The 27,176-nt window shown below is 40.4% G+C and overlaps 1 protein-coding gene across 7 annotated transcripts in view; it reads right to left on the bottom strand.

Annotated features, from left to right (window-relative positions):
- Positions 1–18,807, bottom strand: part of WASHC4 (WASH complex subunit 4) — a 41,831-nt gene extending 23,024 nt beyond the window's left edge. For 4 of the 7 annotated variants that reach the window (XR_014227891.1, XM_082309352.1, XM_082309353.1 and 1 more), the window contains exons 1-14: positions 18,694–18,807; positions 14,475–14,614; positions 13,304–13,357; positions 13,119–13,184; positions 12,900–12,945; positions 10,701–10,768; positions 7,577–7,659; positions 6,455–6,497; positions 5,834–5,937; positions 5,054–5,174; positions 3,399–3,522; positions 3,162–3,289; positions 2,309–2,469; positions 472–598 (exon numbers count right to left, since the gene is read on the bottom strand). Coding sequence is in view for 6 of the 7 variants with exons in the window: in XM_082309352.1 (XP_082165478.1) it covers positions 472–598; positions 2,309–2,469; positions 3,162–3,289; positions 3,399–3,522; positions 5,054–5,174; positions 5,834–5,937; positions 6,455–6,497; positions 7,577–7,659; positions 10,701–10,768; positions 12,900–12,945; positions 13,119–13,184; positions 13,304–13,357; positions 14,475–14,614; positions 18,694–18,754 (1,326 nt within the window). In the remaining variant the exon portion in view is untranslated. Of the gene's footprint in view, positions 1–471; positions 599–2,308; positions 2,470–3,161; positions 3,290–3,398; positions 3,523–5,053; positions 5,175–5,833; positions 5,938–6,454; positions 6,498–7,576; positions 7,660–10,695; positions 10,769–12,899; positions 12,946–13,118; positions 13,190–13,303; positions 13,358–14,474; positions 14,615–18,693 lie in introns of those variants that run through there. The other 3 variants (XM_082309355.1, XM_082309356.1, XM_082309357.1) reach the window with 3 other exon arrangements.
- Positions 18,808–27,176: the final 8,369 nt, after the last annotated feature.

Genomic DNA, 27,176 nt, shown 5'->3' with positions numbered 1-27,176 from the left:
AAAAGAAAACCAGCTGCCTCGGAACGCAGTAAGATTCTTGCAAAGTACCATCACTAGGCAAAGCACAATGAAACAACACAAAACCTTTACTGGAAGCATGTACTGTGCTAAATAAAACTAAATTAAGACACTGGTTCAGTCTAATCATGACTGACTCAAAAGGAAAAAACCCAAAACCTTTACTACAGAGGAAATGAAGCTTTCTTGATTTCCTAAGAGAAAAATTCAAAATTTTAGCCACTGAATATTTTAGTCAGATTTGCTTCCCCCACACACCTTATAGAAGTACCTTTTACAGATTTACTTAAAAGAGTACTTACTGGACATTGAAAGTTTTAGAATTCTCACATTGTAAAATAACACACTGATGATCACAGAACCTCTGTGATTTCTTTTATTGTTCAACAACTTGCACCAAAACATCAGTTTGCTGCATCATTTGCTTTATCACCACATTAAAAGACTGCATACCTGGATGAAGACATTGCAGCGGTTAGAAAGATCTTCTGCAAACTTATCCACGCGTTGCTCCTTTGACAAGATAGACTCCATTTTTGTCATCCACGAGCTCACAAAAACGTAATATGACTGCATATCTCTGGAGAAGGAAACAAACAAACAATGTTCCTTACTTCAAATAAGAAGAGTATGAGGATTTTCTTTTCTTTCCTTTCCAAAGCTTAAATTCTTCCAAGGGAAATATGTTAAATCTTCAGTCCTCAAAGTAATAACTCTCCATTCCCAAAAGTATGAAAACCTCATACTTATTTACATTTTAATTCTGTATTGGTAGGGATTAGTCTGCAATTATATCTGTGCAAACATACTCCAAAGAGTCAATATATATATATATAAATAAATAAACCAAAAACCTTGTCATTACATCAATGCCCAACTAGACCGCTCTTAAATAACATAATTCTCCAGAAGTTAATCTGCTTGGATTATACCAGTTGTAATTAAATGTTTAAGTAGAGTTCACTTTTAAAACTTCTATTTATTCCATGCTACAGAACTGTGACACTGCAATACTACTTATTATAGCAGTTATAGTGGAAATGCATTCAGGTCATTGATTATGACATAAAAAAATTACACTTTAAAGAGTACTCAACATTTAGAGGCAACAGTCCAATTATAAAAGGCAATGCAAGAACTTGTAAAAAGGCAAGAAAGTTATTGGCAGAATTCAAATCAGCAGAAGTAAAATCTGCATCATGTTACAATATCCTCAAAATGTCTGTGAATACCCGGATCATTTTTTTAACCTTTTCTTAATCTTAAGAGCTGCAAGACATCACTTGTACCACTGCCCAAGACCAAAAAAGCAAAGCAGCAGTGCAATTATGCTCCATCCAGGAATTAAAGCCCAGGAAAGAATTTAGTCAGAGCTCTTGACTCTTCCTGTGGATGTAGGTTGTAAACCAGGAAGAGGCGGATTGAAACAGAAACAGGGCAGCAGTGAAAATAATCTGCCAGAGGATCACGTAGACATGGAGTTGCTTTTCCCCCCCTCCCTCCAACCCAGTCCTGCCAGCCTGCACACAGGGTTGGAAGACAACCTGCAAAATCTAAGTTTTTACTTCTATTCCACAAACCCCATTTTCCACCTTCTTGTTTTGGTCTGCAACATAAACATAAATCTTAGCCCTGTTATCTCTCTATGCAGTGCAGCCCACTTGGTCATAAGACTCACAACTAAAAGAATATTCCGTCTCATCTTTAAATGTATTTTAGAAAGCACTTAGAGAAGGAAGTGACCTGCAAACTACATGCAGAGCACAGAAGAGAAGCCTTTTCAAATATATCTAATTTCAAAGACCATTAAACAAACAATTACAACAGTCATGAAGAAAGAAATGCTTGCAAAGAAAGTATCATCACCAAGCAGAGAAAAAGCCCTCCATAAGCCTACCAGTGACTTACCTCCATAAACACATAGAAAGCAGAGAGCCCTAATAGAAAACAAAGCAGCTCAGGTTACTAGACACTAGTTTAAAAAAAACAGAAGTTGAAAGTATGGAAGTAGAAATAACTGAAACAATCAAATATTTAGAACTGCCAGGAACTTTCTTCTTTTGGTGACATAATACACATTTTTCTCAAAGCATGACATGAAAAAAAGCTTCATTTTGACCAACACTTTTTCAGCAACGCTAACACACACATATTGATGCAGTGAAATGGAAAAGTTGTTTATCACCACTGAGCAACACTACACAACATGCTAGTACGCTGAATGAAGAAACGCACATGTTCATAAACTGTTTCCCAAACATCATCATGAAGCAATATTTAGGAAGCATACTTGGTAAGTGACTGTGCCTTCTGCTGTAGAAAGTTCTCCCTTTGCATTTTAACTGTTTGAATACTTTTCTTGTCCAAAAGTTTGGCAGCAGCTGGTATCTTATGAATCAGAAAGTTGTCAGCAAACCAGATAATGTTAGCAGTTAATGTGATGGCTGGTACCTGGGGGGGGAGAAAAAAAAAGGGGAGGGGGGGGAATACTACAATTAGCAATAAACGTAAATAACTACAACAAATACTATGCCACCACGCATGTTTCTTATGTCTCTTTTGAACCATAACATGCAATTCAGTTTTTTTCTGCACAACTAGTTTCTACAAAGTATTACGTTCACATTAAAAAAGGTTTCTTCCCTAGAAGTTCACTAAGGACACCACAGGCAAAGTTATTACCACTCTCAGTGATTCTAAACAGTATTAGAGAATTTAATAATTTCTTAATACCACCTGATATGAAAAAGCCCCAATCACCTTTGGATTTAGAGGTCTTTCAAGATACATGTTTATAGCCAAAGTCAAAACCCAAAGCATTTATTCAGTCCCACAATACTGAGGACAAAAAATTGTTTGAGTTATGAGTGAGACATTAAGCTTGAGAAGAAACATTTTAATAGTAATTTCAAGTTATTTTACCTTGCTGTTAAGTGAGTGGACAGGTTTTTGGGAGCATCTTTAAAAGAAAATGCGGCGGGGGAGATTATAAAAAGTAGAAAAATCTTAGTTCTGCTTTTTGACTTGCTTTGGTAAATTGTGGGTTTTCTTTTCCCAAGTTGCTACACAACTAAGAAAATTATCTACTGCATAAACAAATATTTTTCCCCTCTTAATTATTGACAAAAGAATAAAGCATTCACCTTTTTACAGACATCCAACAATGACTTGTAAAATTTCTTGTCTATGGTCCGAAAAATTTGAAAATGCAGTACAAAGAGGCCACAGATGCCCACATATTTATCTCTCTGGTCAATTTCTGAAGGTTCACCTGCACAAATACACCAAAAAAATCCTTTTTTGAAGTCTACTCCCAGACAAACAATACAAACAATTTTAGAGACAGTGAAGCTGGCAGGAGAATCATGAGCTTGCATTACCAAGTTTGGCTTCAACATTTGCAAAACTCGTGCGAAGAGTATAAGCAAATTCTTCAGCAAACGTGCTGTTCTTCGACACTGACACTCCACCATTCACAGAATCAAATTGTTGCTCTATACAGGCCTGAGCAAAAAGGGGAAAAAAAAAAAAAAGGCATAATGATAATGCCATGAATTTTGAACCTTAAAAGAATACTGATTTTGCAAGAGAAGAATACCACAAGAACACATTGATTTATGTCATATAGCACTAACGTGAAGTTAGTCTTAGACTTCACAACATACAGATTTTAAGTATACTTACATTTAGTATAACAGAAAACATTAAAAACCTCTCTTATACCTAACATTCAAAAAATTTTTATTTACTTAACATTTCTGTTAAGAGGCATTTTTAAAGAAACCACATGATGTGCTAGCGATAAGAAACTAGATGCATATTTGCATAATTATAATATATTACTAACTGTTCACTAACTAAACAAAGTTATTATGCAAGTCGCTTGTAGGATGTGGTTCATGAACTTGTAGCATAAAGCCCCCACACCACTGGTGGCTGTTTAAAAAAAAAAAAAAAAAAAAATTACCAAAACGCACACAACAGTAAAAAAAAAAAAAAAGACACACTTCAGATTTTCTAAAGATATGAGAATAGTCTTTAATGGAATTGTACTTAAGAATATATTTAATGTATTTTTGTTAGGAAGGGGCGTTGACAGGACAGGAGGGGAAACATCCTGAATGAATACCAGACAAATCCTACCAATGCTCCAAACATATAATGAAGTCTTTGTACTAAAGCAACATTAGAGGAATAAAGATTAAAAATGGATAGCTGGTAGCAATGTCCTTTGAAAGAATAAGAAAAATTGTGTTTAATTATTTATTTACAATTTCCCTTTTGGAGGCTTTTACAGAACAAAACCTTCTTCCCTATGCCATTTAGGATGTAACAGTAAGAACTGAGTAACAGTCCTGACCAATTGACTCTGCTGTGACCAGATTCAGCAACGCTATCCTCTGCCCACTATGCCACAACACCTGATTTCAGTGTCTCAAATACACACTTTGCTAAAACAAGATGGCTTCTTGTATGAAGACATTTAAATTAACTGCATTGAAAAAGTAATAATCCTTCTCATCCACCTGTACACTTGCATGTTTCAGGAGTATGCACCACTGAAGTGGTACCCCATGACAGCTACCTGTCTCCAATACTAGGAAGGAGACAAAATATATAACAAGAGGTCACACTTAACATATTTTCAAGACGACTGAGGAGACTTTAACCTGCAGCTAAAATAAAGTGGGCCTATGCTATGTAAGCCTGACCACTATTAAAATTTCTGGTGAGAACCGGACTCACTGATAATACAGTCTTAATGCCAAGTTGTCTGCATTTCTTTAATTCTGCAAAACAGTAAGCATTAACTGCTACCATTCAAAGCCTGGCACAGTTCTAGCACATGAGAAGAGCAATGAAGGATCTTACAATAGAGCCTTTTTTTTTTTCCCATGCACAGATGCAAGAGCCAAATTTATACATCACTGTATCCAGAACAAAACAAAATAAAAACAAACAAAACATTCTAAAAAGAGTCTTGCTTTAATGTAATAGTTTCCCCTATCATACTGGGGAACATTAATTTCACTACCTGAAATATCATCCCATCAAGTAACTGGCATTCCAGTTTTAACAGCAGCTTTTCAAATGGCTTCAGTTTATCTTCTTGAATCCCAAACTTAGAAGGGTTGTGATGGACAGATTTTAGCAGCCTGTAAGGATTAGGTGTGGAACACATAGATACAACACAATTAAAACACACCAACAGTGTTATCATATCCTGTACTATTTTGATAATAGATTTTAATTGCCCACATCTGTGCCCAGCAGCAACTCCAAAATTAAAAAAAAAAAAAAAAAAACAACCAACAAAAAACAAAACCCACAAACCCACTAGGGTCTGTATAAGCCATTTGCATTTGAGTAACGCCCATTTATTCAGGTTCTCAATGAAACAGAGTAGTTATTCCACTAATTTAACTACCTTTATAATTGTCGACTATTCATCTTTTACTTAAGATAGTGTTCTTACTTAAATCTGTATGCCCACCTCCATGATGAATATGGATAGTCTTAAATCAGTTCTGTGCAAAATTAGATTTCTTATTGAATGTATTTTAAACTCCACTAACCCTAACTCTGTTTGTCAAGATGCTTACCACATATTTTATATGTAACATTCAGCACTTTAAAAACTTACTGGTGCTGTTAGAAGGACAAAGTGGGAGCTTAGCCCTGCTCTTCATTGAGGTTTCTGGAAAACTCTCAGGGCTACCAAAATCCATGTTCCCACACTGACTTTCTTGGAACAAAGACACACACTTTATTTTTTTATGTTGTGGGAGTATGTTTCACACCTTCAAAGACACACCTCTTATACATGGTCCAGTGATCTTTCAGAGTGGCATGATTGTCAATTATTTCATCGAGAGTGATTAAGACTGTGAGCAACTCTCCCAGATGCTCGTACATTGCCTGTTTAAAACAAAAAGGACTGTAGTTATTGGAAGTTTACTACAGTCATGTGTGGAAAGTAAAATTTCAGTTCCTTTCAATATATTATTAGCCAACAAGACATCAGCTAGAGAGTTAAACTGGAGATTTCTTCATTTGGTAGCTTAAAGATTTAGTATGTTTTGTAGTGACAAAAGGAACATTAGTTTGTGTACAGGCACAGCTTTAAGTTCACTGATCTAATCTGATATTGAAGGTAGGATTTTCAAAATTGTCTACATGCAGAAGCACATACTGCACACAATAAAGGAGTGTGCGAACACCTTTCAGCTGGGAAAGCTAGACTATGACAGACATGGAGATACCAGCTCTTTCTACATAAAGGCCAGAAAAAGTTGATTAACAAAATAAAACCTTTAAAGGACATTCCAGATTGAAAGTTGTACTTGAAATTCACTTTCTTGCTGCTTTTCTCAGGATTAATGATCAAGACACACATATATTAACATAAGCAAAAGGTGCTCCAAGTCATTCCCACCTGAAAATGAACTCCAGACGTCTCTATAATTTTAGGTGCATTCCTGTAAACAAAATAAATATTTTAATGCCTTTTTAATCCTTGGAACAGAGCATATTTATCAATTCTGTATCACAGTGTGTTCTTTGTTTCCTGGGGTACATTTTTCTTCATTAACATAATAACTTCAGAAAACAAAAGAATTCTCAAAATCTGATTAAAAGTATACACTATGCGAAATCTGTGTGCTATGATCAAATTTAATATTGCATTTTTAAATGTACAGCATGTGACTGGTTCAAACCACTGACTGCATTCAGTGCACCTGTATATCAGCAATTCCCAATTCAGTTATGCTAACAGCAAGTAGCCTTGATACATACAGCCTTGTGGCCCAAAAGTACAAAATCGCTTTACACATTTAATCAAGCCATGTGCAAGCCACACATCCAGCCTTGCTCGTTCAGCACCACACAGGAAGTCTACCTTGTGCTGCAGTGTAAGACAACAAATAAAACTGAGAATGATGCTATCCTGTCTGGAGCGGGGCAGGGCAGGGGGAGAGAGAGGAATCAAGAGCCCTGCAGTTACATTTAGAGCTAAACCCAGCAATTCTATTCAGAGCTAAACTCTCCTCAGAGTTTTCAGAGGAGCTAAACCCAACAGCCCTTACGAAGCTCAACTTCAGGCGTTAAAACCATGGTTGTTCTGTGAGGAATATATACGAAGATTAACATATTTAAAACATTAGACTATAAAAGTGATCTGATTTTTAAGCTTCTGAAGCTAGTGGCATCCACTATCAGTCAACAGAAGGAATCTCTCTCTCAAACAAAGCAAGGATGAAAGAGTAATAAGACAATCTCTTAATCATAAAGACTAAGTGCCTCTGAAGCACCAATTCTATCAAAAAATGGCAAAAAATTATAATTCTTGCATCTCATTATATAAAAGCACTGCCTTTTCTGAAAATAAAACAAATTCACTTTCATAATGGCTTATGAAGCCCAAACTTACACAGCAAAGCACTCTCTGTATCTCTAGATAATGTTCCAAAAATGACCATGCCTTAGGCAGAACATTCATATTTTACATACTTGTTTAACTACATAAAAACAATATAGCATTTTAGGGAATAATTACTTGTTGCTGGTATAGAGAACAGCCAACTGATGCACTACATTCACCACCACTTCGTAACATCGGGTAACAAAGCAAGACAGCTCCTGAAATACAAGAAAATAAAATGCATATATGTATAGACCCTCCTCATACACAAATTGCCATTACTTCCAAAACATCGAACATAAACCACTGAACTTGCAGCCCAAGCTCCAACTATATTCCTAATCCAAGTCAGTGGACAGACGCAAAGCAGGATGGAAAACATCATCCTAGTAACTAACAGCTCCAAAAAGGGACCTGGGACTAAGCTAAAAAGTTACTGAAAAGCATAATAAGGAAAACAGAAATGATTTCACACTTGTATTTTAGTACCTAGAGTGTCAAAGCCATATGCCAGAATTGATACCCAGGGCCACATTTTTAAAAGGATATTGATTCTTTAAAGAAGGTACAGAAAAGAGTCACCATAATGGGTTCAATATACTTTAAATACCTTGCTGTAAAAGTTTTCAAGAGTTCAATTTATCAAAGACAATAAGAAGTGACTTGACAACAGTGCCCAAGTACCTTCAGAGAAAATATCCCTGATAGCAAAGGCTGGGCATTTTCCCACTAGATTCAAGAGTCACACTCTGGGAGCTGGTGATAGCTGAATTCAAATTGGAAATTAACACAGAAGCCTGTACCTACTCTAAGAGTGATTAGCCACAGAAAACTGCTTTCAAAAAACTAGACGATGTCTTCGAGAGGTATGTTTGACTACAGCAGAACTTGAGCTCAGTTACATAGTACAAAATGAGTAAGAACAGATGAACTCTGACCACGTAAAGGACTATCTTAGTTTATACGATGGATTTTAAGAAGGCATTCCTTGAGCAATAGGGTAAATGAATCTGAGTTTCCCTTAACTGCAATAATATTTGCTCATTAACACACCCTATAATCCCATCAGGGAAAAGTCAACGTGTGATGAGTCTAGCCAGTCAGTACACAGATGGCTTCATAGCAGACAGCCCACACTGGCTAACCAGCCAGCCTGCCGTTCCTGCCAGAAGACTGGCTAACAGCTGAATTCTGTCTTCCTCTCCATCAAAAATAGATCTTATTTGGGCTTCTGCCGTCTATTAGTCACCGATTTTCACAAAACACAAAAGTGCTGTTACTTCTTACACTTGTATTGCTCTATCAAATGCAGCTGAAACAAGGCAACAGATTCCAAGGGAATGGATTAACAGACAATGGAGATCATGTTTCCTGGGGAAGGGGCACCAGCTGCCTCTTTAGAACTTCCAGGAAATAGTCCAATTTAACAGCATATGCATATTAGCAGCTACATAATACAGACGAGATTATCATTTTATCAGAATTCTTCAAATACACTGTCTACTGCAAGATCAAGAGTACCTAACCAGTGTTTCACAGCATTATTTTGATAACTGTTTAAAAAAATGTTTTGACATAGCAAATTCGAGGCTATTACATCTAGTTAATCAAGAAATCCTGAACTCAGAAGAGCCAATAAACCAATATGTGGACATTAGCTCTATGAAAGCAACATTTCAGCTCTTTTGTCATCCTCATTAATATTTTCACACCGCCCTTGGAGATATGCTTATAACATTGACCAGAATAGCATTTCCCAGTCTATGGATATAGACTACCACTGAGTGGATTCAGGGGAACACAACAGTTGAAAAAGAACAAACTCAGTAAGGAAAAAGTTTTCCTCATAGCTTTATCCAAAGCAACGCACACCCCTGTTCACACAGTAACCTCCCCTTTGGGGCAACATCCTGCATCTCCCTTCTTTCCCAAGCTGCTCAACAATCAACAGGCCATCGTAGCTTACGTACAAAGTGGGCTCACATGCAATACTGCTCTATTTTTTGTGTCGCGTTTACCCTATAAATATCCATGTCAGCATATACCCCATAAATAAACAGAAACTTATTCTACAGAGTGGGTTTGCAATGCACATAGACATCCAGACAGCCAGTCACCCTGCTCTCAACTTCCACCTGGACAAGAGCATCCTGGCAGGGAAGGGGGGGGGGGGGGGGGGGGGGGGGGGGCAGGAGACGACTGGAAAAATACAAGTGTACAGTAGCCCCATTTCAGAACCACTAAAAGGGCTCTCAAATATCTGCTCAGAAAGAAATAGAGGATGAAGGAAGAAACTGACAAAGTTGATAGGACAAAAAACTTGAAAAACAGGGAAAAAAAACCCCAAGATATCCTAACAATTAACTGCACTTGGGCATGGTAAAAGAGGTTGAGAAACAACTTCCTATAGCATTCAACCTGTTACGACTCCGTAAATGACTACCACCATGCTAGTACGCAGCAAGAACAGGAATTTTAACCTTTGTTAAACCAGAATTTGCTTAAACATTCTGGAAGTTTCCTGTATATTCTCTACTTCAACACAGATATTTCATTACAAGCAATACTGCATAAAAACAGAAATATTTTTGGGAACAGGACAGTCACTTAAGCTATACTGAAGATAAGAAAATTCCATAGTAGACTGAAACCCAACAACACAGGAAATCCTCAGAAGAAACACAGATCCTGTTTTCATGCAAAGGACCCTGAAAACAACCAAACTGTATAAGAAATGAGTGTTCTTCCCTGAAAGTTTGAGTGAGGCACAAGCAATTTTTTTCCAGGTACATGCTTTAATTTTGGTTTCTTCTATCAGCTAAAAAAAGACGTATGAACAATTAATACCTTTCCAACGTTCAATGACAACTAAAACTTGCTAATCAAAACCATAAAAATAGACATCTAACTTTACCGTCAAACGAAACAATCTCAATTAATCTTCTCTTACTGAAATTTTCTTAAGTAAATTCTGATTTCTTTGAACAATTGATTACACAAACTGTAATTTCTTCTCTCATTAGACTTCCAGAGTTTTAGACAAGTATAAAAAAAACAAAACAATGTGTGATACATCAGCTGGTTGTGACAGGTCTGCAGGCAAAACATAGTAATGTACCAAATGTCTGCAATGCCTTTCAGCAAGATGCAAGCAGGATACTGCAGACTGTTAAATCCACTTTGCAAGTAAAATTAAGATTATAATTGCTGTCAAAAAAAAAAAAAAAAAAAACACCACCAAAAAACCCACATACCCTACCTGCAAGAACGAAACAAATCGTCCCATCTGTATTTGGCAATCTCCCTCCACCATGCTGGAATCTGTGGCTTGAAAGACAAACATTTGTCACTACTTTCAAAAGCCTGTGTTAGACCTGTTAAATTAACATTGAAGCTTGCCCTCCAAGCTATTTGTTTGTCATACAAGTGGAGCACACTATTATAAGAAAAACTGATGAAGCCCTAAAAATTTTGCTTTCCTAAGCTGGACTTATTTTTGAAGTTTCTTTGTCATTAAAAATTACATTGTTTATAAGTTAGACACAAAGCGGGAAAAAAAAAGTCTCCATCACCTGAAAGAAAGTAAAGAATACAAACTGTAATTCTTTAAAGGCATATATATTATGTAACTTAATAGAAAAGTTTCCATTTTAAAAGGTTTGTATGAAAGCACTAGGTATTTATATTGCAAGGAACATCCTTGATAGTTATTTACTGAAAGAATATACTACATCATTAATCAGAAGAGAAAGCTGCATAGCATACAATTTCCTCAAGAAATTGATTTTCTTTTTTCTCCATATCATCCTGCACAAAAGAACCCGCTTATCACCATAGCTTCAAAGCATTACCTGTATGACAAAGTACACTAAGAAGATACTATGAAATACAATAATTACATCACCAATGCCAAATTGTTTCAGTCAGCTGAAGCAGTTGCAATACTACCTGACAAAATACAGTCTTTTTAATGTGATGACAGACTAATGCTCTAGACTTGAGATTTTTCTATTGGGCCACTTTGAGCAAAAATGGCTTACAATTGCAGGTTTACCTGCATAAGAAATGCAGGTCTTACTGCTTCATAAAATATGTTATTTTAGAGCAGTCACCAGAGACTAAAGTAGTGTCCGTACTACTGTAAGATGGAGCTCCGGGACACGATTCTAAATATTGCACACCTCCCCTTTACACCTTTTATGTAACCTTTACCCTGTTTAGTGTACGTCCCGCTTCTGCAACCCCACCTAACCCACCGAAGGCCGACCTCTCAGTTGCTGCCATTCTCAAGCATTCCCTGCAGAACACCCATCAGGAACAACCTGCTGCTGTAACATGCTAATCTGCAACAGTCTGACTTTTTTCGTGCTAGAGACATGAAGAAGTTTTGAGGGATCCCCTAGTACCATTTTGGCAGCATATTACTTTCTTTTAAGAGATTTAAAACCATGTCTAATAAGAAGTGAGAATCTGCTAAGGAAGGAGGAAAAAAAAAAAAAACAAACCAAAACCAAAAAAACAACCACACACACCAAACAAAAAAACCCCACCACTTTTTCATGTTCCTTAACTGAACCATGATAGTCATCTTATATAGCACATAAAAGAATGATAAACAGTCCCTATCTCAAAGATTTCACATTCCCCGATACTTCTGTCACAGTCAAGGCTCTTGAAAAGCTTTAAAAAAAAAAAGTCCTTTTTACTACTTTTCCCTTTCTCTCAAATTTCTGAAATAGAAAACACAGTTAGATGATATGTCTCTAAATCAACTCATTAATATATTCAGTCCTCAGGACCAAGATCTGTGCTTATTCCAAGACTAGCATCCTTTAAGATGGAAGCTTAAGACCAACCCTCCAGAGGAGTTACCAGTTTAACTCCCAAGACAAAAAGCAGCTTTCACCTAAAGCAGTGTCTCATGATTTGTCAATTGAATTGACTTAGTAGGCAGGACTTGGTCCAAGTGATTTATTAATGGTTTCATTGTTTTATTACTATCAAATTACAGATTTACCATTTTACTACAACGAGTGTAAAAACTAGTCCCAATAGGAAATAAGTTGGTTTAGGATGTGTTCACATATGAAAAACACCTTTTCAATGCCATACTTTGAAAAACAGCTGCTACAGTATATAAGCTCAGGTTTCTACATGTTATACATTAAATACAATCTCTACAGCCCATACTCCCTACTTCTGATGTAAATAAGGTTGCAACAAAACTTCCTGTTAATGTAGAAGATAAATCTTGCTGTTATTTTAAGCTAACTCAGGACAGTCACAAGACACTAATATATATTCCTATAACCTCAAAGTCCATTATTTGGTGTTCATCAGTCAAAGATACAGAGAAAACAGATATCTGTATTATAAAATTACACTTACTGTAGCATTTAACATAACCTGAAACAATAATGTAAAACTACAAACTTTTACAGTAAAGGGAGCTACTTACCTCCTTCTCCATAAAACAAGAGGCCATTATAAAATTTAGTTTCTGCCTAACAACAAAAGCAGAAATTTGTTTTTTAATAAGTAGGATATATGTAATCATGCTATAAAAATCATTTAGACATTATATCTTGTTTCTTTACTGCTAAAGAGTACATTTGTATATCAGCTTGCCAATCTGCAAACATTTTCATATACAGTAATAAGAGACAGCTGAATTTACCTCATATTTCAACTTCTTGATTTCACAGCAAAGGGCAGCATACACAGTTATTACTTTGTTTAGAACCTAGACTCAAAGGGGAAAAAAACCACACAGATTACGAACAGATTCACGTTTAGAGAGCTTGGTTTTAGCTAGAATAACTCTTTCATATTTTTTTTTTCTTTTAAGCATAAAGTGCTTACCTTGTTTTCTGTTTTTATGAGCTCTAGTAGGGAGGACTGTTCATATGGCAAAAGCTAAAGTTAAAAAAAAAAAAAACAACCAAAAAAAAACAAAAACAAAACCACAAAACAAAAACAACAAACAAACAACTTTAGAAAATATTCATCAAAAATACATTTATCCAACTAGCTAAGTAATTTTTTTTCCCCAGTTTAATCTCAAATAAGGTAAGTAGTAAAAGAGCAGTAACTGCACATTGCTAGCAACCTACACTGCAGGAAACCTTCGCTTTTCACGTTTACATGGAAATACCTTTCCTTTCACTCCAGGCAGAAAGGCAAATAACTAGCTATACGATATAGCATTTACAACAATTTACTTACAAAAACTGGAAAGCATAAGCATGGTCATTATGGTGTATGTAGAAAAAACAGCTCAGGAAACCTGAAACACTAATTAAGAATCCCAAATGCAGGAAATAGGATGCATAGTCAGTTTCTGTATGCAGGCACTGACATTTTGTACTGAAGTCAGCCATGATATTGACCATTTTATATACATCCAGCACTGTGTGGGCCCTACACATAACTTATTCAAATTATTCAGACAGGTGATTACTTAAGAGTGCATCTTCAGCACAGACAAGTTCCATATGGTAACAAAAGCGTTTTTAAATGATGTCTGCAAATTCAGTGAAGAGGAAAAAAAATAATGCTCCACAGAGGACAGAGAACTCATGACCAAGGAAACAGACACCTCTGGAGGACAGAAAATACTGTACCAAGGCCATTAAGTCAAAACACGAGTACAAATACACACACACAGTTTGCTCTGCAGTTATACAAGTATTAGCGAGCTCTTCTGAAACCCCAACCCCCAGATAAAAACACCAACACCCACATGGAAGAAGTTTGCTGGAATTAAGCTTCCCAACACATGAGGAATGATAAATTCACTTAACTTGCACTAGAATCCAGAAGACTGGAAAAGAATAATATGAAAACATCTTCTCTTATCATATGCACCAATTTATTAATTACTTGATAATTAAAATAGTATTGGATAGGTTTCTCAAACACAAAAGTAAAAATTCTAAGAGCACGAATGCATCAAGCTTTTCCTTCTCAGGTTTTGAAGGGAAGGAGGAACTAGGAAAATAACAGTTGCAATGCATATTAAATATATGAAGACCTTTAATGCAATGGGATCAAGACTGAAGTCCCAAACATCTCCAACAGAGTCATCCAAAGCATCTTCAATTCTCTTCAGCTGAGATGTATATTCCTCAAGAAATTTTCCATAATTCTTCAACTGCACTTCAGCATGAATTTCTGAGAATTGATAACATTTGTACAGTTTTATAGACTGTTCAGTAAACCGCGATATGAAAAATGTTATATAAAATATTTAACTGTTGCTATTTAGCTTGTAGTACTGTATTCCTCATTTTGCTGCAGCCTTTTTCTTTAATACAACTGCATCTTTAATACAAAGTTCTTATTTGTTTAAAAACAATCATACAACTCAGTGGCAGTTTTAAAGAAATCCAAATACTACTTAAAGAAGAGCAAACATGTAAGAGGTTTGCAGAAAATTATTTTTTAAATTTACATATATTTTCAAACTAAGATCTTAACAAGCCTAACAATCACATCAAGATGCTGAGCAAAGAAACAACTGTAGAAATCGTAACACGGCAGGTGATTCTACCCATCGGCTGAACCAGTACATATGCAATTATATTAGAACTTTGAGGCAATGAGTCTAATCATTTCGCCCTAAGTAGCAGTTGTGTTCGCAGCAATCCCCCTTCCACTCTCTCCCTGCTACCTCTCAGTGCATCATTTGGGCATCACAGGGGAAGTTTTTGCCTTTCAGTCATTCCCCCTACTTGCAAATTCACCATCTTCAAGCAGAACTTTTCTTCTGCTTAGCACCCGGACACTGAAATGCACAGCTGTCCTGTTACTGCTAGGGGCAAGTAGGTGATTATGTTCAAAAGGTAACATTCAGCTGGTCAAACACCAAGAATACTGGCATTAATTAGCAAAGTAAGTCTAAAGACAATTGGTCCACAAAAGTTGCATTCACCCTATCCTGATCGTTTTTCTTCCCACAAGAAGACATTCCTTCCCCCCCCCATTATATACAGTTATTGACTTAGTTGCATAATCTGAACTACGGAGTGAATGATTACAGCTCAAGGCTTCTAAGCTCCAAAAGGAAGTATAACCCTTTTTCATGTGAAGACTAAAGTGTCTTCCCCATAATTAGATAACAAATCCAATAGCTTGTGATCTTCTGCTATTTGTTGAAAATAGGTTTATCTAAAAAAGTTAGAGAATGTAAGTCAGCTGAACAACTGAACTTTTCCTAAACAAGAATTCAACTCTCACATAGCTTCATACATGCCCTTTTCACATTTCAGCAAGTAGGCTGCTCTAGAAAGTTTAAAAACTTACAGTCTTTTATTCTGCATGTTTAATCTCCTACTCGTGCACGTGCCAATAACTGAGCCAAATGGTAGTTGATGGCTACTTCAGTGGGAGAGCACTCCTGAATCAATTATCACTTGGACATTTTTTTGAGAAAGAAAATACTTGACTGAGACACTGCACCAGGCATAAGGGAAGGAATGAATAAGGACAAATTAATAAGGAAAAGATGAGAAGGACTATGCACAGGAAGGTTGAGACCGAGAAGGAGAAACGACTGCAGTGAAGTCCTGAACTAATTCTAAGCTACCAGTCTGAAGGCAGCAGCAATGTCAACCATAAGGACACATGGACTGCAAAACCTATCCAAGAAGCACGGTAAACTCTCCCACCCTAACTTCTGCATTAGTGCCATTGGGTTCTACCCGTACCTGCAGCCTAGACAGCGCACAGGCACTGTCAGAATAAGGAGACTGAATGTCATGTAAACAGATAAGCAAGTGAACAAAAAACTCTCCATCAGCAGTATGCACTCCAGACACTGATGCGCAGCCCTTGAGTTGTATCATCATATTATTCTATTCCATCAAATTCATCTCATCTTTCAGGTTCTTTCCAGTGCATCTTCTGGAAGCTCTTGCTGCAGAAAACCAGTAAAACACTGATGGATGCAGAGCCCTGCAGAACGGACTTTAACTAGCCACCATGTCAGCATCAGTACTTCACTGCTAGAAAATCTGGAGTATGGAGACTTATTATTACAGACAGATGCTGCGGTATTCCCCCAATCCCATCTTCTCCATTTGCACAAAAGACAAACTAAGAGCAGAGAAACTGACAGAGATACTGGGGCTTTAAAGGAAGAACAGAAGCAGCTTCCAAGTCATACAAGAATAGGAAATTGGCACTGCTGTTCAAATCAATTCCCTATGAAACAGGCAGCATTTCTCAAACAAAATCTTGCAGCAGCACTCTGCTAGAGACCCACAAACTGTCACCTTTCCAGCAGCCAAATGATGGATTTGAACAACGTATAGCTCAACATAACCGATATTAAATATTTCCAAATACTTAACTATTGCTAGCCATCAATTTGCCACCTTGTATTGATCATATATTAAATAAGAGACAGGTTTGAAAATTTTCTTACTATTTTAGAGAGACGAGAGAATGAAAGCTATTAGCTAGCCAGAGACAGACAGTGTTGAACTGATAAAAAAAGACTAGGAGATGGGGCAAGCTTTTTAAGATGCAGAAAAATTTTCCTAAATAAACTGGCTCACACAGAGAAAGAAAAAGAAATCACGGAAAGCAGATATTTTCTTTTTCTTCAGAGCAGCAGACATACTTCATAAGGTATAATCTGTTGACAATAAAGGTTGATTTAGTTCCTCCTCAGGTGATAAAATGAAAGCGTAACAATTGGAACAATGTAAGAGATCTACTCAGCAGTACAGATGCCCCAACCTAAGATTATCTTCTTTCATAAAATCAGCAATATCAATATTCGATGGACTTACTGCCACAGCAGGATTTGCAAGTGCTATTTCCTTAAGTATCCAGGACAGAGAAGCAACAAACCACTTACTTAGTGACTTCTGTTCTCAGTTGAGAACATTATAATTGCTAAACGTTAGTGATATAGGCAGAAAGTGAAAGTAGGCAACAACAACAAAAACTGTTTTTCAAGTCACAGGGTTTTTCTTTGGCTTTTCTCTAGGGGAACGTTGCGTGCTGTTCTCAACGGAAGATCAGCCTGTTTGTTCATCGCCAAGATGGTGGGAAGGGAGCATACTATGTCATGTGAAGTTCTCCCAGCTGCACTTCACGTCACGGTCAAACTAGTGGAGATTTGGCATTTTGAGTAAGAGCTACGTTTTCCATTCTGCAGCTAGAGAAGGGGTAAAAACCTCGGCTCAGGACAGCTTCAGTTTCCACTGAAATCCAGATTAAATGAATATGGCACAAACAGTATCATCCCTTGGGATAACATTATATGTGAAACAGTTGGTCCACAAGTGACATATTTTCACAGCAACACCTGGTGTAACTTGGCACAGTTCAATTTACAGTGTGTGTTACAACGTGACAACCATATATACGTTCCCTGTTTAGAAAGTAGGTCACCTCCACAGGCTGAGAAAAACGTGGATTTCGACGGGCACACAAACCCACTATCAAAGACTTAAGCGTCACAAGGTCTTCTTTAATTATTTTTTTTGAAGGTGAAACCGCAAGTGACGGCCCAACGCCACGCCAGAAAGGCTTTACCAACAGAAGCTGCACACAGCTAACTTATCTCGGTGTGACTGCTCTGGCTAACCGAGGAAGCTACTGCAAACATTTGTGAGCCACGGGAAACGATCGGGAAGGAAAGAAACACCATCCCCACCACAAGCATCTGTTCCTCCTGCCCGGTTCGTGCAAGGAAAGACAGGCAAGCCCGCCCGCCCGCCCGCCCGCCGCCTGCCTCCCACGCCGGGGGCACCGGAGGCGGCTCCCCAGAGGGGGCGAAGGATAAAGGGTCGGAAGAGCCACTCTCCCACCCCAGACAACCTCCGACAACTACGGAGCGGGTGGTGGGAGGAAAAAGGTCACGGCGACAGCCCACCCGCGCAGGCCTGGCCGGAGGAGGAGCAGCACTCGGCCGGGGGAAGGGGCGCGGCGAGCGCCCGGCTCCCCGCGCAGGGCAGGCTCCGGGAGGGGAGCCGGGGAGGGTGACCTCGCTCAGCTCCCACGGCTGCTGCTGCTTCTTCCTCCTCTTCCTCCTCCTCCTCCTCCCCCCCTTCCTTCCTCCCGTTCCCGGCGAGGGTGCAGCGGCGAGCGGGGCCGGGAGGGGACCGGGGCCGGGAGGGGACCGGGGTCTCCTCAGCCCGCGCCTCCCCCCGCTCTGTGGCGCTTACGGCCGCGGCCCCGCTCGCCCCGCGCTGGCCCGCCCGCCCCCCCCGCCCTGCGCTGCCCTCCCCTGCGCTCACTCTGCGAGCCGTCGTCGAGGCGGTCGAACTCCCAGTCCGGGGAGAGGGTCTCCAGCGCCATCGCCAGCGCCCGGCAGCGCCTCCCCCTCCTCCCCTGACTCAGGCGCACGAGACTTCCTGCCCCGCTCCCGCGCCGCACGCCGGGAAATGGAGGCGGAAGGGGGCGCCGGGGCTCCGGCGGGCGGCGGGGCGGCAGCGCCCCCGCCAGGACGGGACAGCCCGTGCGCACCGCCGCCCCTCCGCACCGCCCTCGGCTCCCGCAGGGCCGCTTCTCAGCTGCCGGCGCCGCCGGGTGCCTGCCCCGCGGCGGGGGTCGGGGGAGGCAGGCACCGCGCCTCGGCCCCGCGGCGCGGGAGGAGAGCGGGGCGGCAACCGCCGCGGGCGGCGGCGCCTCAGCGGGGCGCTGGGGCAGGGGAGCCCTCCCTCTCCCCGCTTCGCTCCGACCCCCCTGGGTCGGTGAGGCAGGGCCGATCTCCGGGGGGCGGCGGCTTCGGGAGCTTTTCCGCGTCTTCCCCGGCGCGCGGGGCCCCAGCCCGAGCCCCTCTGGCACCGATTCCGCACCCGTCACGTTGGCGAGAAGGGGGAGAACTCGGCCGGGTACCGCCGGCAGCCCGTGACCCCCCGGCGCTTCCCCCTCCCGCCGCCGGCAGCCCGTGACCCCCCGGCGCTTCCCCTTCCCGCCGCCGGGGGAGGGGGCGGTGGGAGGCGCGGTGCGGGCTGCGGGGGAGGGCCCGCGGCTCAGGGCCCGCTGCGGCGGGCGGCTGCCGCCGCGGTGTCGCCTCGTCATCTCGCTGGCGCTTGTTGTCACGCCGGGCCGTCAGATACTCGCCTGCCTGCCGTCAGTCCCCGGGGCTTTTCCAGGGCCCCGGTGGGTGCAATACCAGAGAATAAAAATAGGAGCGCTTTGGCTAGCGAGAGAAATAGCCGTTCGGGGCCATTAACAGGGACCACAGCAATTACATTACCTCAGCAGAATCTGTAGCATCAGCAGAAAAGGAAATGGCTTCAAAAGCAGTGTCGCCAGGAGCATCAGCAGTTTCAGTGAGGAAAGAGCAACAAAAATAGCAACTCTGATGAGAGACGTATCAGTAAGTGCAAGATCATCCATAAAAGATAACTCTGTAATGCAGCAGGTCTGAAAATAGCACCTACTGTAATTGTTGCCTGATTAAAAGGAATCCATCCTTTGGAATCTATTTATTTTAAAAGTTTCTAGGGAAGAAAGATCTGGTTGGCAGGTTTACTCTTGATGAGTTTTTACGTATTTAAAGTGCATTCTAAGAGACCAACCTCGGTCTGGGAAAGAAGAGATCAAATTTAGTTTTGTGTGAAATGACATAACCAATGTTTGGAATAACTTCTTTTTTTTTTTAAGGGAGAGAAATCTACTTTGGTAAATGTTGTCAAATAGTCATAATGTAAATATGTCTCCTCCACTCACTGGCTTCTGTGCAAACTTAAGGTGTTCATATTTGGGTTTTTAAGTCCCTAGAAGTTTAATTGTGCAGGACATTGAGAGCTGGCAGTGAGCACAAGTGTCTGTAAGGAGATGATGAGTATCACACAAAATGAAACCACAATTTATGCTAGACTTTAAGGGTTGCATTCTGTCTACAGCCATGCAGATGCAGCTTTTGTTGAACTCAGTAGAGCTGCTATACATTTATTCAAAGCCAAGGTATGTCTCCCAGTTTTGAAAAACAAAACAATAGAAAACTTTTCTCTACAAACCATATATGCTTTCTTTGAAACAAATACAGTTTCTTTCAGTTATGGAAGACTGCACATAAACAGAGCTTTCAGACTGCTTAAAAAGTAGTCACCAGGCTTTTTGTTATCTGTCTCAGAAAAACATGTTCTTGAATTCTGCAGGACAGTATAAGAGAGAAACTTGTAGAACTGGCACTTGGTAGGGCCCTCCCTTCCCCACATCTGAACTGAATTTGTAGAGTGAAATATTGTAGGGTTGGTTCTTGCAAGGTTGTGAGATCGTCAAAACTGCACGCAAGGTAACCCAACTGGTTGGTCTATACAATGGCCACACCAAAGAGTGCACTGTGATCCCCACAGCATAAGCTGATGTAACCCTTATTTTGAATATGGAAAAAGAAAAATGTTTTAAAAGAAAATGTATTGAAATAGTGCATTTTTAAAAAAGGAGCAGGAGGCTCCATAACTGAAAAAATTAGACTCAAGTGAGTACACCAGTTAAATTTTATGCTGCCACTGATGATGCAGTTATTTAAATGACTTATTACTGGGTTTTCCTTTGACTCACTAGGTGGCAGTGTTTTGTTGCTTACGCTGAAGTTATTTAGGTCAATTCTAGATGCTGCTAGAATTTCTATTTCCTCTGAAAATCTGATTTAGACTTTGTCTTGATGCTGGCTGTTTTTGTGACAGCAAGTCTAGCTCAGGTTTGATTGATAAGTTTTCTGTGCTGTCTTATCAGTGAATGGCTTTATGCTGTTTGCTCGTGTGAAATTATTGACATTTTATAAGCATCATTTCTGAAAGTTGGGTGACAGTCATGGCTTCCATTTGTACCAGGAAGCTTTTATTTGGTACAAGCTTACAGAAAGTTGCTAAGATTGTTCAAATACCCGTTAGTATCTTCAGATAATACGGTAGTCAGAAAAGTCTTTAGCTTTTGTTTAATACAGTGATCTTTGGTAAGCTGAATATTACTGAACACAGGCATAGTTGAGAAAACAATAATTTATTTTGACCAGACCAAAATGATCATGAAAGTAAAATTTCATATTGGACTTTCATATGAACTGAGTGATGTGTGAACATAAATATGTTCCAGCTAAAATGACTTGTTACACTTGAGTACTAGAAAGGGTAGGTGAAAGATTAAAGTTCAAAGTATTAATATGGTACTATGACCGTTTTATTTATGGAGTGAAGTGGCTAGGTATCTGTGGATTCATAAATCAACTGGGGCTTGATTCCACAAGGTATTAAAAATCTTTTTTCCTTTGAAATTATCCCAGTTGGAAACATCATTCAACACTGGGCAATATGTGGCCAGCAGGACCAGGGAGGTGATAGTGCCCCTGTACACGGCACTGGTGAGACCGCACCTTGAGTACTGCGTTCAGTTTTGGGCCCCTCGCTACAAGAAGGACATCGAGGTACTGGAGCGTGTCCAAAGAAGGACAACGAAGCTGGTGAAGGGTCTGGAGCACAAGTCTTATGAGGAGCGGCTGAGGGAGCTGGGGTTGTTCAGTTTGGAGAACAGGCGGCTGAGGGGAAACCTTATGGCTCTCTACAACTACCTGAAAGGAGGTTGTAGCGAGGTGGGGGTCCGTCTTGTCTCCCAAGTAACAAGTGATAGGACAAGAGGAAACGGCCTCAAGTTGTGCCAGAGAGATTTAGATAGATATTAGGAAAAATTTCTTCACAGAGAGAGTGGTTAGGCATTGGGACAGGCTGCCCAGGGAAGTAGTGCAATCACAGTCCCTGGAAGTATTCAAAAAACGTGTGGATGTGGTGCTTAGGGACATGGTTTAGAGGTGGACCTGGCAGTTAGGTTAACAGGGTGGGCTTGATGATCTCAGAGGTCCTTTCCAACCTTAACGATTCTATGATTCTATGATTCTATAATACTGTTAGCTGGTATTTTTAAACAGTATTTTTATGATGTTTGAAAGCTTACTGAAAACTTTAACATGGCATTCAAACAGGAGCCATTTTATTTTAAAAAAATGGTGAAAAGCATCCAGAGCAAAATTTGCTTCTTGTATATACAGGCAAAGCTCCACCAAGACTGATAGAATGGTAGTTACTTATAGGAGAAAGAATTTGGCTTGCTGGATCTGCAGGAAACAAACTATGCTATACATTCCTTGCCTGTGGAACATTTAATGCTCAGCTCTCAGAATATTTTAAATAAAATAAAGTTCTTGCTCAAAGTTTTTATGGCAGGATTCCCAGAAAGGATTTACTATCTGAGATTTGCTCTTTGCAGCTCTGCTCCACAAAGATAACGCCAACTTTTGCAGAAGTAGTTTCTATTCTATTGTATGGAATTTGAGGGACTTCCATTTATGCATATGAGTAAGGCATCTGCACATGATAATTCTTTCTACTGGTTAAATTGGTAAAATAATTCCCTTTCCTTATCAAATATGTGCCTCCTTTTGGTTACTCTGGAAAAATGAAATGTCAAGAATAAGGTTTTAAATGGTTGTCTAGATGGCAGAAAATCCGTATCAGTAGGTTGTGAAAGCCTTACTATCATGTGGGTGTCTGGCCTGAAATGAAGTTAAGACTCAGTGTAAAAAAAATAAGAAAAGCAAGTTTTAAATATAAATGTTGCAGAGAGAAAACAAGAAATAACTTTCCCATGAAATCTTGCTCCAGCAAGTGGAAAAACATGAAAAGTTTCTGTTGTATAAAATCTGAGTTGGAACTTGTCATGCAATTAACATAGTTAGGGAATAACCAGCACAAAGCCGTACTTTATTTTTTTAATTATTCAGTCTTTAAAACTGGGTGAACTCTAAAGTACTCCTGAGGAATTTGAGACTGAACTATGACCAAATCTTTATTTATCATGAAAAGCCCCATCAAGGCTGATTTCCAATGACAAAAAGCCTATGCAGAGCTAATTTAGTTGATTACTGAATCCCAAAGCATGATTTTCAAAAGAAAGCAGATCCTGGAAGATTCCGAGCAGTTTCCCAAGCACTTCAGTATGTGCACGTACTCGGCGTCCTGTGGAACACAGCCTCCCTGACGATCTTGCCAAGTCTTGATGATATCTTCAAAGACACTGAGTAACTTCTGCTTCACAGAAATTGGGAAGTATTTATAATGTTCAGCTGGATTAGGTCTTACATTTGTTCTGTACATTTCTGCACATACAAATACGTTTTGCTTTGTGAGCCTGCTATTGAACAAGCATGGTTAGCTCCTGAACAGTTTTTGTATACATATGCCCCTATCTGTTTTTTGCCGCTTGCTGATGTACATCTCTGGAAAATTAGGGAACAGAAAGGGGGAAGCCCATGCTGCAAAGCTTACTATGGATAATTGCAGCTTTTTTCAAAGCTAAACTTTGGCTTTAAGAAACAGGGACCAGAACTGGAAAAAAAAAAATCAAGAGAGAAGACAATGCATAGAATGTGCTCCAAACCAATTGCATGAATTTACACTGATACCACTGGAGCTAGGATTTCTCCCCAGATTAACAAGAATACTTTTCTGACTGGGATACAGAAATCAGTGGGGAATACTTTGTGTCACTTTTTCCAAACAACATAAAGCCTGGAGGAGTGCATTGTAACCATTATAATATTTAACACAGATGTTGGAGTTTGCTATGTCACTCAAGACCTATTGCTCATTCCCAGACAGGTCAACCTCATCATTTTCTGGATGACAAAAACCGTACAATTTGAATTGACTGTAAATGTTTACACCGATCCTTGAAATTCTAAATAGCCAGTTTGTTAAGTGGTTGTTAAAACCTATGCATATGAGTTCATCACTCTGACCATAACGAAGAAGCTGACAGTATGCAGATACCATCCTTGCATGTGATTTAGCACACCCTTATCCCTGTTCGGCTCCCTGCCCCTCTCATTACTATGAAATCTACAGTAAAGCCCACATCTTGCTCCCCAGCTCTTCTTTATACCGTGATTCTGCTGACAATGGACTCCTTCTCTTGTGATTTTTCCCCTTTTTCACCTAACGCTTTAGTAGTCTGTGAAGTAAATGGAGATATTATTGTCTCAATAGGCTTGGAGTTGTGTTTTGAAGATGAAGGTATGCCAACTAATTAAAACCTTGGTGCTTTACACGTGCCTTGTTGTATTGTCTATGCTGTGTGTGTGTAACGAATAGAGCCAGAAGTCATTACAAATTGCTTACCTAGGAAAACCAGGTATTTTGCCATAAGCCTGTATGTCAATGGTTAAATGCCAAGTATGCGGTGTTCTCATTGGAGGGGATTTTGGATCATGAACCAGGATTTGGAGTTTCATGAACTTCAGCAATGCTTGAATCCAGTTCCAAACCTTGCCGTATAGGACCATTTTGATGCCAGCCTTTCTAGTAGAAGCTGTTTGCACCTTATTGTATGGAATTTGTGCAACTTCCATCAAGTCGTAGGAAAACTATATGTACACTGATTCCTCCTACTATCTGAGAGAGTGAAATAGTTCCTTTAGTAAGGATAGATGTCTGTACGTTTTACTTGAGCACATAGTGGTTATGGTCAGTTGCACGACTGTCTTGTGCATGCATGTGTATAGTCCCTGTATAGCTACAACATGACCTGTCAAACTGTGCAATTATTAATCTTTCTTAAAGAAACTGCAAATTCAAAAAGAAGATTAAGAACAGGCACTTCAGACCAACAGTGCCTGCAGTAGTTAAATGATGCATTTTAGTCTAACAAAATTATGAGTTTTAATGTTTTTGTTGTACAATTTAAAAAGGGAGTATTTTAAAGAATAGCTTCACAATGAAATTTGGTAGATTTTATGTGAGATAATTAGAAGATATGAGGCCACATACCCATAGAAGTAGCCAGTAACAACAGAATATATACTATTTTAAAAATAAGCCACAAAGCAAAATCTTTTGGCTTTCTTAATGAAAATCTGGAATTACTGTACACCGTTCTTTTTAAACCCATAGTACCACAGATAACAGAGAGGGAACCACTTGCATAAACATATTGTCCCCTCTTGTCAACGGGACTTTTTGATGAATTCTACTAGTTTAGTTTTTAACGTCTCAGAGCAAAGAAACTCACTAATTCCCTTGGTTGACTATTCCATAGTCTAATAAATCACCACATACTCCAAGGGAAAGCATCATGAGAAGAATCTTCACTGAAGCGGGTGAAGTACTCCCCTAGGTTTTTCACCCTATAGAGAGGAATATAGACACCAACTAGTGATTTCCTTTGTTGAATTTTCACTGCAAAAGCAAAGTCCAGTGGTTTATTTTAATTAAAAAGTTTTTATTATCATCTCTGTTGATTCCACTCGATGCCACCTACGCTTATGGGACTGCCAAGAGCCTTGAATAAAGGGCAGGATATAGTTTTGCTACAAGGGAGTAAATCAGGGAATGAATTACGTTAACAAGAGTCATAACGCAAGGCCTTGTGTGACTTCACTCCATGGGGACTGTGTTGTGCCAACGTGACTTACCCTGGGACTGGCACACCTTACCTCCTGCAGGGCCTCTCCTTCCCGTGCCCCCTGGACACGGAGGGAGCAGCAGTTCTGCAGCAGTGCTCTTCTTTCAGGTCCAGCTGAGCATTTGAAGTACCCTGAAGAAGAGGGTGGGGGCCTTGGAATTAAACCCCAGGCATTACTATCACACTTTGTTTGCAGGAAAGCATCAAAAAATCAGTGAGGCATGGAAGTTTGCAAGTGCTAGGCAAGACTTTTGTCTACTGTGTTTCCTACTGGAGCAAGATCTCTGCAGGTCATAAATTTGGCTTTAAATTGTGTTTCTTCTGACCTCTCTGATGTGGTTCACAACTTGGCCATATGATGACCAACTTCTAGATTTTTTCCTTCCTTCTTTTCTTGGCAGGGGTGTATTTCAGCCTTTTAGCCACCCTTGTTCTTTAAGATTAAGTGTTGCTGGTGTTTAAACCTGACCCAGTTTGCAATGATGCTTATACTACTGCCATGCTATCTGCTTTTGGGTTTGCTATTCATACCCCTTTTGGGGTCACTTTCATTTGCCTTCTAATTTTTTTAGCACTTTGGATTTGTATTTTCAAGATCCTCTCCATACCTCTGACAAGAAGATTTTGTTGTGACTTTAGAAAAATATTGAAGTTGAAACATTTATATTACTAGAGGACCTCAAATGCTAGAAGATTATTTTTAATTACTGAGTAGAACGAGCTGCTTTAAAAATACCTGGCGATGTTGGCGATATGGATTTCCAGAAAGTCATTAATGTTTTTTAACCTCATAACTGGCAGTTTTGGCATGCAATGAACTAAAAATTGATGTCCATCAGCCTACACGGTCTTTGGGCTGTCACAGCAGATTCAGGTGGAAGTCTGGCCGAGAGCCCCGGTAGCGGGGACGGAGCCGCCGCCCGGGCCCTGCCGCCGCCCCGGCCCTCCGCGGGCCCCCGCGGCGGGGCACCGCGCCTCGGACCGCGACGTGCCGCCCAGGTGGCCGTGACCCGTGTCCCCCCGGGCCGGGAGCCCCTCGCCCGCCCCGCTGGCCCCTGCCCTCGGGCCCCGCGGCCAGCAGCGGGGAGGCCGCAGCGCCTCTCCGGGGGGAAGCCGGCGGGGGCGGGCAGAGGCGCCTGCCTGGCTCCCCGCCCCCGCCCCGGGGCTGCACGCCCCCTGCCACCCCCGCCGTTCCCCGGGGCCGGGGCCAAGGGGGCGGGAGCGGCGGCGGGAGCGGCAGGTGCGGGGCTTCCCCCCTCCGGCCGCCGCGCCGGTCCCCGCGGGCCCGAGCGGGGGCGCGCCGCCGCGGCCGCGG

This window comes from Platalea leucorodia (assembly GCF_965183815.1).
Source record: "Platalea leucorodia genome assembly, chromosome: 4".
In the NCBI taxonomy this organism is placed as follows: domain Eukaryota; kingdom Metazoa; phylum Chordata; class Aves; order Pelecaniformes; family Threskiornithidae; genus Platalea; species Platalea leucorodia.
This window is presented reverse-complemented; position numbering and strand designations above follow the sequence as displayed.